This window comes from Phalacrocorax aristotelis, chromosome Z, assembly GCF_949628215.1.
Source record: "Phalacrocorax aristotelis chromosome Z, bGulAri2.1, whole genome shotgun sequence".
In the NCBI taxonomy this organism is placed as follows: domain Eukaryota; kingdom Metazoa; phylum Chordata; class Aves; order Suliformes; family Phalacrocoracidae; genus Phalacrocorax; species Phalacrocorax aristotelis.
Window position 1 is genome coordinate 21,664,150 of NC_134311.1, and position 14,327 is coordinate 21,678,476.

The 14,327-nt window shown below is 36.7% G+C and overlaps 1 protein-coding gene across 2 annotated transcripts in view; it reads right to left on the reverse strand.

Moving 5' to 3' along the window:
* FER (FER tyrosine kinase) overlaps nt 1–14,327 on the reverse strand; it is a 200,701-nt gene that overhangs the window by 169,921 nt on the left and 16,453 nt on the right. For both annotated transcript variants that reach the window (XM_075079858.1, XM_075079859.1), the window contains exons 3-5: nt 13,939–14,197; nt 9,580–9,753; nt 6,059–6,158 (exon numbers count right to left, since the gene is read on the reverse strand). In XM_075079858.1, the coding sequence (XP_074935959.1) occupies nt 6,059–6,158; nt 9,580–9,753; nt 13,939–14,145 (481 nt within the window). In that variant the 5' untranslated portion in view covers nt 14,146–14,197. The remainder of the gene's footprint in view (nt 1–6,058; nt 6,159–9,579; nt 9,754–13,938; nt 14,198–14,327) is intronic.

The window sequence follows — 14,327 nt, forward strand, 5'->3', positions numbered from 1 at the left end:
ACTTGTGTATGTCTAGGAGAAGCAGCAGCTTGTCACCCTTGGTAGCTGTTGCCTGGGAAGGGAGAGAAAGGCGATAGAGGCGGGCTGTCTGAGCCTGGCTACCTTCCCCCCGTCCCCCGGAAGAGACGTCCATCAGTGCCCAGTGCTGGGCAGAGCAATGCAGACCAGGGCAGCAAAGCTTGCATCCAAATAGAGAAGTCAGGAGACTTTAAATAGAATTGATACTGATCTACAAAGTACTTTTTATGTAAATTTCTGCAACTAAACTAGGATAGCTATGACTCTTAGTTCTGTCTCAGGAAGGAAACTTGGAAATTATTGAGTGATCAGCCTTATCATCATCCCCACGTAAAGAGATACAAATGCAGTGCTCTTAATTAACATGGGCTTTACAAGACCAAAATCATAAAGATAGTCAGGAAGAAGATAGGACCTTCGCTTTTAATCTCTAAGGTCTTCTTTCCCTTTATGTCTTGCAAGAGGCTTTCATGAATGTGTTTCTTCAGCAAATATAATCACCCACTCCCTCTTCCACTCATCTTATTTCTAAGAAGAGGATAAGTAGTTTTTCCCAAACCTTATTTTACAAATTAGTGACTGCGAAGAACAATGTAGTTTTCCGATGGACAGAACCTATTTGTGTATACTTAGATTCCAAAATCACAGAATACCAAACATAAACTTCTGAGTTAAGAATTAGTTCAACAGTCGTCTGCTTAATGTTAAGATAAACAAATAACATAGTATAGAAATGGCAGAATTTAAAGTGCAATCTTTTGAACTGCTGTCAGACGTTTGAGCTAATATGCACCACCAGTAAATTCGCTGAGACTTATGAGTGCTGGTCTGTGAGAATTGAGGAAAGCCCATCCTAGGGCTCTGCCTCCAGGTTCAGCAGAAAGAATATGTCCAAGCTACTCCCACACTTCACAAGAAGTCAAAAGATCTCTTGGCTCTGCACTCCACCAGGTTTCCTGTTCTAGAAGCTTTATTTTACACGCAAGAAACAACTCTAGCCCTTGCAAGCACTGCTAGTGTCTATGCGCTGAAATGCTTACAATAGGGTATTAATTTGAAATACATCCAGCCTGCTGACATCTGTGAATAAGACAGACCATTTGAGCCAGTGTTAATTGTTTTGTCTTAACAATGTGAGTGTTTGAGTCAAAAATAAACTCAAAAAATACCGTACTAGGAGTTCCTCTGATCTCAGCAACAACTAAAGGCAACACATGCCACCAGGAAATACAGTAGTATAATCACAATTTTACAGGCATCTCAGAATGAATGCATCAGCTACCTAATAAAAGTATTTTCTGGCCACTCTAGCTATTACAAAGGATAGTAGGACAATAATTTGATTCAATGAAAGCATTTTCAACAGCTTACTTTTTTATCATAGTTATAGCTTATGCTGTCATGCATCTTCAGTAGGTACCACAGAAGTCACATCAATTCTGAGGTATTAAATCACAAGAATGGCAGGGATCGGAAAACATTCTTCCAGCAGATGCAACGTTGTACTACGTGCTAGGTGTACTGTTAATATTTCTAGTCTCCTCTAAATCACAACGTTGTCAGGAAACGCGAGCCAACCTAGGGAAATCTGGCACAATATTTTTTATTCTGCTCTAGCAGCATAAAATGAAATTATGAAATTAAATACTTACTAAATTTGTAATATTAAATCAATATATTTTTCTTTTACTATTTACTTCAGGTCCATTCTGTCACATAAGAATGTTGCAACATGGTTTCTACATTCAATCAGTAATTAACTAGTAACAGGAACACAATAAATACCTGTAACAGACGTATTTACAGGAAAACTGTAAATTTTGCTGAAGATTATTTTGTATTAATATTCAGTATGAACCTCCCAAAGCTACACTGGCTCTATTCCAACTGCAATATTAACGGATATAAGAGCAACTATTTCACATTTAAACACCTAACACCAAAATCAGCCTCAAAAATAGATGCTAAACTGTTAAGAATTAATACTTTTCAATTTAAAAAAAGGAAAACAGTAATTTATTAATTATGATTTCATGTACTCATAATTTCCTTATTTAATTTTTTTAATATAGCAATATGTAGTGTTTAACCAGAAAAACCAAGGCTGAAAACATTAGAAACACCCCCAGACACACTCTGAACTCCACTTAACAAAGATGCACAATTCTGCAGAAGCAAAAATAATTGTGGAAATAGCCAACTTAAGTGGAAGCAGTTACCGATCAAATCAAATGAAATTCAAACAGTAATGAGGTATCACACTTGATATCTACAACTGTTCTACAGTTTCCATTTTGTATTATTTACCCATTATTTATGAAACTTTTTTAGAAGCTCTGTGACTTCTTCTTTAGTCACACACTGTCTTTTATCATTTGGCATAAATTTTGTTTTGATGTGTCCTCCTGCAGCAGCAACAGCAGCATGCCACACTCTATTTACCTTGTTACCCAGCATCACTGAAGTCGGCACAGCATTGGAGGCTCAGAGCTGTACACAATTTGTGAGTGTTATTTTGAACCACTGTTCTAAGAAGTTTCCACCATTTTTTTCTCAATATCACACATCCAAAGGATTTCAGAGGGCTGTCCATTTCATTATGGAAAAACAGTCTAGAAAGCTTTCATCTTATATTTTGCTCCAGTGACTCCACCATGCCCTAATATCCCAATTCTGCAAAGGAACATGCTGTGCATTCTCAGTACATACTTTGCTTTTTTCTTTTTTTTTAAACAAAGCATTCTATTGGAATCAATATGTCCATAGTCCGAGTTGCTGAAGTATGCCTCATTAGAGATGCACTGGACTAGTTCAGCTTGCTGACTTTATCCCCTCTCAGCCTGCTTACTCTCACCATATATCAAAAAAAAACATAAAAATTAAGGACTGAAAAAAAGGCAAAAAATTCCAACCAACTGAGCAACACAAGCCAGACTGTCTGACACCTGCGGTCCCCAAGCCCAAGAACAACCAACCAGACTGCATTTGTGATTTCCATGGTAATCACTGGTCCAGAAAGGAGCAGCAACGCATGACTAAATGGGGTAAGGGCTAGAACAAGATAAATCAGTCAATTCTGACTGAGACAACATGCAGACACTGGTGGCCACAACAGGGCAGTGCAATCCAGCCTAAGGACCAAGTGGCAGCCAAGGCTCAGTGGTGCACCCTCTGCAACACAACTGTCCCACTGCTTCCCTGATGTCCAAGCAGAAGCAGCGCTAGCAGAGGGTTCCCCAGAACAGCTCCTGAGCCAGCATGTCAGACACTTCCGTCTATCTCCAGATCTGGAGAGCACAAAGCCTTCCATAATGAAGCTCCTGCACCCTTCAGAAACCAGTTCCCTCTTCCTCACTACAAAACTACGCAAAAATTCCCACCAGCTGCCTTCCCATTGCCCTAACACAAACAAAACCTGTACTTAACCAGTACCATTATTCAGTGCTTAACCCTTATTCTTATTACTCCTTCCACATGTCCTCTTAGTGTTTTCAGCAAAAAGTGAAAACAGCCATAACTCTGCATAAAAGCATCAACAAATTGATTCAAAGTGACTGTCTTGTTAGCTGGTGGAAAGTATGACATACAGTAATTTGAGTTTACCTGAGAATACTTCATGACTGCAGAAAAACATAAAAATAACTACTACTGCAGAAGACCTTTCCACTGTTTGTAACATTGCCAGGCTTTACCCTTTTCAGTTAATACCCTCTACTGTGTGTGTTTAGCCCAGAATTTAACATCACTTTTAGCAACTCAACCGAAAAACAAGAAAAGAATTCTCCTCCCAAACTAGAGAACCACTTGCACCTCATTCACTAGCAGCTCTGGTAAACTTACTGTCTCACTAGAAGATGGCTTTGCTATTCCAAAACAGAACAAAAGTCACTAAATTTCAAAATCACTACACGTGCAAAACAGAGGAATTTCCAAGTCATTCCTTTGCGTGCCTTGCATTCTTCTCACGTTGACCAGCTTGTACAGGTACACGAACTTACAGGAAATTCAGCATGCACAAGCCCAAGGACAAAGACAAAATAGTACGTCCTAAGGAGTAGTTGTCTCCTTCCATTCCAGAAAGGTGGGGCCAGACGCTGTGATGGAAACTTGGTTTGACAGAGCAACAGAGCCTTCTGAGAACAGCATTTTATGGAAGTGGACTTGGTCTGGCTCTTTTAACACACTTCTCACAAGGGCTGCAATGATTATCATTTTTTTGCTTTACAAAACATTTTTCACCTTATTTCCAATACCTGGTTATGCCCTCCCACTGTTCCTTCACTTGTTTTCAATAATTCTTGAAATCCTGAAAAACTGAACCAGTTTGTGTATTAACAAAAGTCATATTTCCTGATACCATATAATTTGAATAACCACTAGTTACTGAACTAGTGCCTGGAATTATGAAGCATTACAATTTTAAGACTTCCCTAACTTGTTCACTTCATAAACCAGTTTGACAACTTGGGGGCTCTGAAACCCTACGAAAATACCATGGCTTAAAAATTCAAACCGCTCAGCTGACCTGCAGTTGAAAATCAGCTGTAGTAGTCCACCAACTACACAAATATTTGTAAACAAGAACCGAGATGCGACAGGGGAGAAGCAATTCTGCAATTTTTGGGAGAAAAACCTGCAACATTTTTATGGAGATCGGTGTTTGTTAAAACAGATTTACACTAAGAAAGGGAAAGTGAAATTAAGCACTAATTGTAATAAGATAAATACTAAGTGGAAGCCCGAAAGAGAAGGTCAAGGAAAACCACAGAAGTAAGTGTCTTAAAAACAGCTTGTGTTTGTTGCCTATCTGAAGAAATATTAATTCACTTAATCAGAACCACATCAAAACATTACAGCTGCTGACAGCCAAAACACCCTTTGATTTCAATGGCAATGTTTGGTGCTAAAGGAAGGGAGAATGATCAGAGCTCTAACAGGAAGACAGGATAAAAAGAACATACTAAGATCACAGAAGTCTATTATATTCTCCATGTCGCTTACTATATGTTCCCATGTTTAGTGGTTACTTGGGGATAAAACAAGTAACCAAATTAAAGTGACAGGTAGCAAAATCTTAGGGAACTGCGCAAAATTAACTAAGTATTTACATTTTTAAGTGAATATGAACATCAGTAAAAAAATAAAAAGCTGAAGCTAAACAGTGCTAAGTTTCTCTTATCCCATGCTGGTTTGTTGTTATATTCACCTACTGGCTACCACTCCAAACTTCAGACAAATTTGGGAAGAAACAATCTTCCTCTGAGCACTGATAGCTACTATATTACACTGTGAATTACAGTGTAACAAAATCAAGGAAAATAACTGCCAGTTTAGGCAGTCATACAAAAACTTAAAGATGGATCTTGGAATTTATATATTTATATATACTGCCATCCAATTAATTTTCTCTAAAGAAAGAAAAGAATCTTAGAAAGGCAGGTAAGAACAATTATTAACAAGGTATTTCAGTACATTATAGAACAAAGGCTCTCCTTTACCTAATCGTTCGCAGAATTTAACAGCAAACAAAATCCATGCAGTTTGGACACGTCATTCCCAGAAAATCTTTAAGATATCTCAGTGTGCAAATTAATTCTTTTCCTCTTTTGCTTAAGGCTGACAAAGGTCTGATCCGTTATACTGTCAAGAACTGATGCTGATGCCACTGCAGCAACCATAACAGGTCACAGCGCGCAAGTAGGCTGCAGTTACGATGTAAATGAGATGGAGTTGCAACCCACTTGCCACTATTAACAGTTCATTTGAGTAATGTTACATTTCAAATACATCCTTTGAAGGAATAATAGTAGAACTTAAAAGGACTACCATTTTTATTAAAAGAAGGGCTACCCTTTATGATTTTTTTAACAAGTGCCAACAAGCACACATGATGACAATTAGACTGTCTTAAGATATTAAATGAGCTTTTATATTGTAATTGAGTTGCTCAAAGTAAAAATATTACCATTTCACTCTTAGAGTTTTAGCAGGTCTGAAAAAGGCACTAATAAAGAGATGAAGTTAAACAAGTCAGTCATACCTTTAGCGACAGCTTCTTTATATTTCTCTTTGGCAGAATTTACTTCTTTTATTAGTTGTCTGTAGCTAGATTTTAGTTTCTCTAGCTCTGTCTTTGTAACCTTTAGAAAACAGAAATATAAAAAGTATTAAAAATACTTACCCTCAACATACAAAAACCTCATAGTATTAGTGAAATAGAATTAACCTGATTTATTTTCCAAAATAAGGATGTTAACACTTCCCATTGGCTCGAGATAATCTTAATAGGTTATTACATAGTGTAACAGAATTAAAATCAATAAGTGCATGAAATAAAATAAGAGGCCTGAAACAGAAATCCCCATTCACATCAGTATAATGAAAAATATGTTTAGGAAATCCAGCTAATCATAAACACTATTCCATTTCAATGACAAGGAAAAACAAAGCACCAAAAAGATGCTTAATAAATCATACTAGATGAAAAAGTTCTATTCATAGGAATTCTTTTAGCATCTAAAAAAAAGGCAAGTAGAAGAATTTCTAGACATTACAGTTCACACAAGCAGCTTAGAAACAGCAACTGTGTATGAACCTATCTATCTGATGTAAGACAAATCCCTACAAAGGAAAAGAAACCAAACTAAACAAACAAATTAAAAAAAAAAACCACAAACTACAGTGGAATACAGCACTGAAGAATCTTTTTGTAGTGGAAGCAGCTCCAATGAACAAGACATCCGAACATGATATTTTTGGTCAAAAAATTAAAATAAAATTGATAAAGTTGTCTATTCTATCCTCAACTTTCACTCATTGTGTGACAAAATTAGTGCACTGTTCAGAAATAATCACTGATCTTGAACTTGCAAACAAAAGCTAATAACAAACCAGCCACTGAAATACCAGAAAGGTGACATATATAATGAAGAAAAGTAAAAAGTATGACAAAGAGAAAAATACACTCACAATGGGCAATTGTGGAAGAGGAACTTAATTTAACAGAAGTGCTCCCTTCACTCAATGTGCAGAAAAGAAAGTCCACTCTACAGAAAAACTGTTCCTCTTGCAGCTGGCATGAAGAAGACTGGAGTTCACAATTTGCCCTCTTCTCATGAGGTAACGCCCAGATATCCCTACTTTCACCCTCAAGAACATCTGGAAACTTAATGGAATTCCTCGAAGAGCCAACAAGGTGCTATCACCAGTTTCTATTTCTGGGCCAACTGTATAAAGATTTAATTTAAAGGCAGGAACTTTTCACCACACGAATCCCATACTCTCATCTCATATTTCTACACACTGTAAACTATACTCACATCTGTTGTTATCATAGACTAGTAGAGTTAATACAGGAAAAAATAACTTTGTGACAAACTTGTATTATGAAGACACCGTGAGAAAAGGAAGAAAAAGATGAAATTAGGAAGTAGTGAAGACAAGACATGAATAGCAAGGAACTGCTTCTCTTACAGAAAACTGGAAAATAAAAGATAGGCCACTAGTATTAAGAAACCTTTGTGATAATCGCAAAATGTATTTTAGTGATTCTTAGACTGTGTTCTTCCAGCAGACAAAAACAAAACCAAGGGCACCTCTGTCCCCAAATAACACTTAAGGAACTAAGATAGTCAAGGATTATCTTAAACCCAGTTTTTACATCAAAAAGTCTTGCCCACTTAACTAGTATTAACTGTACTGTTTCTCCTCAAATTTCATGAAGAAAGAAAAAATATCCAATAACTTAATGGGAATTGGAATAAATCTAGAAGATACAAGTTTTACTACATTTGTGTAAAAGGCATGGTATTTCACTGTCCTTAGGAATTTTATCAAAAAGATTCCTCATTGTAGAGCTGAATGGAATAGGAAAGGATGACACATATGCATTTCACCTAAAGGAAAACACATTTTTTTTGCCATTGTATCCTAAAGATCTGGTCTGGGCAGGCACTAGTAGTAACAAGGTTTGGATAATGTCCTGGGAAATAATAAGTATTTTGTGTCTGTGTGTAACAAAAGCAGAAATAATACCACAGAACATGAGAAGTATTTTTCATTTCTGGGAACCCTTCTGTAAGTGCTCCGGTGACACAAAACCTTTGAACAAACAATGTCAGCTCACAATGAAATATCATATCTAATCAGAATGCTATTCAAATGCTTCTTAGGAAAATCAGGAAGGAAAAAAAAAAAACAATAATGCAAGCTTATTCATCAGGATGCAAAATATTTGCATGGCCATGCAGCCCATAATTAATGAAAATCAACATGGTCTGTAATTAATCATTTGGGGAGTGCTCAATATGCACCGTATTTTTTAAAAAAAGTCTTATTTGAACAGACAGTTTTATTACAGATTTTATTAAAGTTAATAAGTTAACAGGAAAAAACAAGTTTTGCTCAGTGTCTTTTAAAAGAATACCTGAACTTCCAGCAGCCTTGTTTCATCTAGCCTCTCTTTATTATGTTTCTTTCTTTCTCCATTTCTCCAATTCTCTATATATTTAACCTCTATTATTTCTAATGTATGCTACCAGTTTATCCTCTTCTTCCATCCTGACTGCTTTCAGATGCACCAATCTATAAGTGGCTGTGAGTGATTATTTGGCTTGGAAATTTTATCAGATAAGACAGCCTACTGGCCATGCATCAAAAAGGATGTACTCCCCATAGTCAATACCTGGGGAAGATGCCAAGATCCCAGCATATTATGGAAGCAGTCCTATTACAGCCAACACATTAACTTAATATATGTTTAGTATTAGTTTAAAGTTCTCAAAACCTGCCCAAGAATCTTCTATGCATCAGTCCATGACATTTGTACTGTACTAGTCAGATGTTACATTTTAATTACGCTACTCCAAACATCAAATTCTCTACTGGAAAAAAGAAGGAACAGTGCTTTTCCTTCTGTCAGCAGACCTTTCAGACTATCAGTCTGATTTTTGACATTTGCAGTTAAACTTCCCCAAGAGCACCTGAACGAAACTGTTCATCTTTCTTCCAGCTTTACTGACTAGATACCCTGCGTTCAACATAAGCAGGACAACCAGCTTGTAACAGAAAAGGCCCTGAAGAGCTCCATCTGCGGCCTTAATGTTTGGTTTACACCTGATTTATATTTTAGAATAGGGACTAAAATCCTGTCCCCACCCAAAACAGCCTGGACTGTCAAGAGCATTCACTAACAAAAGTTTTCAGTGCCCTGGTCTGAGGGATGTGTACAGTGGAATGAGAACAGGAAGGGAGACAAAATAGAGAAGTGCCACAAAGAATCATCCTCTGTTGGAACAAGTGCATTTCCAGTGCTATCTGTTCTTTTCCATACAGAAATTCATATAGAAGAAAGTTTTCTATCTCTGCCTTGTCAGCTAGCAGGGGAGAGGAAATGTGGAGAAAATAACTAAAATTTAAACTAGTCATTCTACATATCACAAATCACTACTTTTACCATAGCACAAACGAAAGCAGAGGAACTAAAAAAATCCACTCTCAGTATATTACTTTTTAAACATACAGAACTATAATAAATTTATAAAGCACAGTTGAATAAAATACCTTGTACATCTCTGCTTCAATTTGTTGATGAACACCTACGTAACTCTTCTTAACTTGCTGCTTATCTTTGATCATCATTGTAAGCCTATGCAAAGGCCCAGAATTAAGATCCTCTGCATGCGTCTTCATTATTTTGCTCAGCTGTTCTGTTTGCTGTACCACGAGCAACCAAGACTATAAAAAAAAAGTTAGAACAGAAAAGCACTTTTTTATTCTGGCTTACAAGTAACCAAATGATGAACATTAGCTGTGGGAAAAGATGCATCACTGTTTATAACAATCGAGTAACAACTTAGGCTTGAGATCTTGTAAAATAAAGTTCTTCCTGCTACAGCAAAATCACTCCTTGAATTCACTCAAAGTCATAAAAAAGCACCAGAGTAAAAAATACAGTATTATATTGTGTGGTCACCCTCCATCACTATCCTAGACCTTATGAACATGTATTAAAGCTTTACAGCCTTTTTTGAAATACATCCTCAACACCCCTGACAAGCATTTTCCCATGTCCTTTGTTCTTCTGTTTCCCAGCCACAGTTATCTGTTCAAGTTGACTTCTCTGCCCTTGTCTAAATACATCACAGTCATATGCATTTGAGTAGTTAATGTTTAAGATGATACCATTCGTGAGCTGCTTCACATAAACGGACAGCATCAAAGTCAGGCCACCAGTATCAAAGCATAAGGTGATAACAGGTTAAGAGACACAAGCTGTCTGTCTTAGTAACCCAACAACTTTCTTTACCCTTACTTTAATAACTTCCTTGGTCATTCTGTCAGTCAGTTTTCAGGACAGTTTAATATACTCTGTGTGGCTTTGAATTTTGATTAAGAACTGTAAGGTGAACAGAGAGACTTCCAATGCATCACAAATAGGAACACAAAGTTGAAGTTCAGTTCAAATAAAGGCATTTGTTACTCTAAAGATCCCTGTCACACTTTGTTGATGGCAACAGTGTTGGATTCCTTAACGACAACTCCCTGACACTGAATGCTATGCTATATTAAAATATCAGAAAGGCTACCTGCCGTACAATTACCAGGTTTTGAAGGCCGCTAGCATGCTAGCTTTAGTAGCATTTCTCTTATTCTTACTAAAGACAGAAATCTACTTTAGATCATCAAAACTTAGAAAATTAATTTATTTGGTAGCTTTGGGGTTTCCTTACATCTCATATATAAACATACATACATATTTCCATCTCTACATGTCAATGCTGCAACCCCAGCTGCATTCTAGAGAAGGAAACAAAAGACAGTTAACTCCTGAACATACTAAACCATCTTTAACATTTCCTTTAGCTTGTAAGCATCCCACAGGCTGGTACAGAGCTATCTCAGACTACTTCAAGTGTGGTTTTGTAAAAGGTCACAGCCTAAAGCTTCCCAGCTATGGCTCAAAACTGTTTCATGTCTCCATTACAAGTACACTTTCCAAATGGCATCACAAGCATAGGATGCATAGGATAAACCAAAGCTGCACAGGATAAAAACATCATTAAATACTTCTCTGCAAGGAGTGCATCTTGTGCTTATAGAACAGTTCATAAGAGTGCTCTCAGAAGTAAAAACGTATTCACAGTTCTCCATTGTCTTTAAGACTGATTTGTCAGTGATGAGACAAGTACTATTTCCAATCAACTCTGAAAATCACAGCAAAAACATTTTGCAACAGGACAAGTACTGTAAAGAAATACTTAGCTTACAATTCACCAAATGAACCTGAGTAAGTCAGAAACACAGCGAAAACTTCTCTTTCCAGTTTAAAAAAATGATTTGCACATTTTCATGTGCTTTACATCTCTCTTTACACACTGTGAAAACATCAGTTAAACAAGATTTCTGTGTTTTGTATGATATTTTATTATTTTAGAATAGGAAAAGCTAAAGCAAAAAATATATACTTGAGGAAAGACTTCAAAAGTTTAAATTTATATGGGACAGAAAAGTAGGTGGGTGGGGACAGCAGAAAAGGCAAAGCATTTCCTTTCACAGAAAATAACCACAATCCATCAAAAGCAACAAAATATAATATTGTTTGGTTTAACAATATTTTTTAGACATATACACACACAAGAGCTGTTGGGAAGCACTCAAAAATACTGCTTTTCTGGCATTAGTGGTTGCTGCCACTATGCCTTCCAGCAAGTTTGCTGCCTCTGCATGAACAAAACATGGGACAGATCTTCCTAAACACCATTTCTCTCAAAGTGCTCACTCTTACTGTACAGTTTAAAAAGAAAAAAAAAAAAAAAAAAAAACCCAAACCAAAACCAAAACCAACCCATGAAGTATTAGACAGACTGGTATTTGGTTTTGATGCCACTTAATACCAAAAATTTAATATACAGGTATTTTAAATCTTAGGAGACGTAATATACTAGACTTATGTTCCGTAATATTTGGGTCATACTTTGATTCTGTAAAATGTCAGGAAGCGAGAAAAAGTATCATGAAATAGTAACGTAAATTAGAATGAGGTGAGTTAAGTAATCAATAATTCAGACATTTTAACTGCCAAAACCAATAAGACAATGTGTCACTACACAACTTTAAAATCCAAGGTGACAGTGAAATTTCAAGGCAAGCCCCTACAAAAGATCTGTCAATAGCATATGAACATTTTTGCTGTTATATATAGATGTAGAGATCAGGGATGGGGCTTGAGAGGAAAATGGCACCTCTTAAGAGAATAAAAAAAGAAAAAAGGAACAAAAATAATCCTGAAAGAACAACCTGAGGGCCTATGTCCAACATAAGATTTCAAAATGCGACACATGTGCCTCTCTTCAATCCAAAAAGAACACGGCTTAAGTCAGATCTTCAGCTTTTAAAAATTCGTTTGCTTACAGGAACTTCCCATGTCACTGACGTGAACCATGCTAGACTGAGCTAGCTACGTGAAGGTTAAGGATTGCTTATACCTTATAATGTTAAATATTCTGATGCCAATGGTCCTTTACTGTTCCAGCCCTAATCTGCTCTGCTTCATCGCCTAAAAGAATTGCAAGACAGTTTAGCTAGCACATAAGAACAATTCTAGTGGGGCAGCAGTAGCAAGAATTAGTAGTCTATCACTAATAATTCTGTACAATATGTTGGGATCCAAGAGTAGAAAGGTTAAAGACAACACCTGGCTTCTGCCTATCTTAGTCTAATGACAATGCTTGAATGTTTATTTACCAAAATCATCACAACTTAAATAGCAAAAAAAAAATCTATAACAAATTGTCTATAAGAAACACAATTGGGTGAAAAGCTTTTCAAATACACCACCAAAACATGCAGATGAAAAAAAGTAGTACGTGAATTCACAAGACAAGAATTATTGTGGTAGAGGGAAGCGACAACAGAATTTCTTATAGATAAACACTGTGCAGTGTTACTTTTGGGGCAGCTGGAGCAAGCTAGGTATAGCAGCGCAGCTTTCAAATCACACACATTGCCATTTTAATCCAGCACAAATCTAGACTGCTGCACAAGGAGCAGTCACGTTCCTAATGCTGTGCCATAGCTAGTATTCAGGCAGCCACCCCAGAATCCCACTACATAAAAACTGCTTTGTCTAAAATTCAGCCTAACCCAGAAAGGGTGTTTTCCTGCAGAGAGATCAGGATTCATGCCAGACTGAAGGGACTGTGTAACCACTGCTACAGCAGAAGAGCCAAGGGTTGAATAAGCCATTAAAACACAATTGTTTTCTCTAGATAGGGACTACTCCAAGTCAGGAGTGAAGCTTACAAACAGGTGAAATAGGGAAGTTTGCTTCATCGGTACCTTTACTGGGCTTGCTCTAAATGTGAAAAGTAATAATTCGGGTGAAGGACAGCCTTACCTTTATGAAAAGTCAACACAGTTATTTTAAATTTGATACAAAATAACTTCACAATTATGAGAAATATCATAAATTCATGTTTTGTTTTTACAACACGCACTGCAGTGTGAATAACAGCTGGAATGCTAGGCTTTGGCTTGGTTTCCTGGCGTTTTTCTACTTTGGTCACAAATTCTATATAACAAACAATAGTTTCAATTTAACTGTCTTAAAATAAAAGCTTACTATAGCATACTATTTTCAAAACACTAAACAAAGTAGCAGGCTCAACACAGGAACCTAAAATACTGAATTTCAGAATTCAGGATTGATTCTAGTTCAGTTATTATTTTCAAAGCAAGACTGGAGCTCAAACTCTGCATATTCCACTGAGGAACTAGAAGGAACGCACTTTAAATACTTTGGCAACATTAACTCTCAAAAAGCTGAATGAACAGGAATCCAACTTAAACTAAAACACACAAAAATAAATCCAGCACTGTTATTTCCAACAATATTCCGAATTTAAAATACTTCAGTCTTACCTTGGAGACATTGCTGATATAATCCAACTGACAAGTGCTCTCTTTATCTACTTGATTACAAAGATTCTGCAAAGTGGAAGCATACTCCTTATCACTTTTTACTCGCATTACCATAAATTTCTTCACCGTTTCCAGCAGTCGTAGTTCCCAGTCTTGTAGTTTTAATAAAGCATCATGGGAATACTTCAGGTCACCTCCAAACCCCATTTTTTAAGGCACTATATACCACACAGGGGAAAATACAGGCTCTTCACCACATCTGAAAGCAGAACAAGATTCATGAGATACATAAGAGAAAAACTTCTAGTGTGACAAAGAGCAACAGTTAATGCCTAAACCCTGAAATAACTTAACCATAAGATTAACCACATACATATACCTCCTCAAAA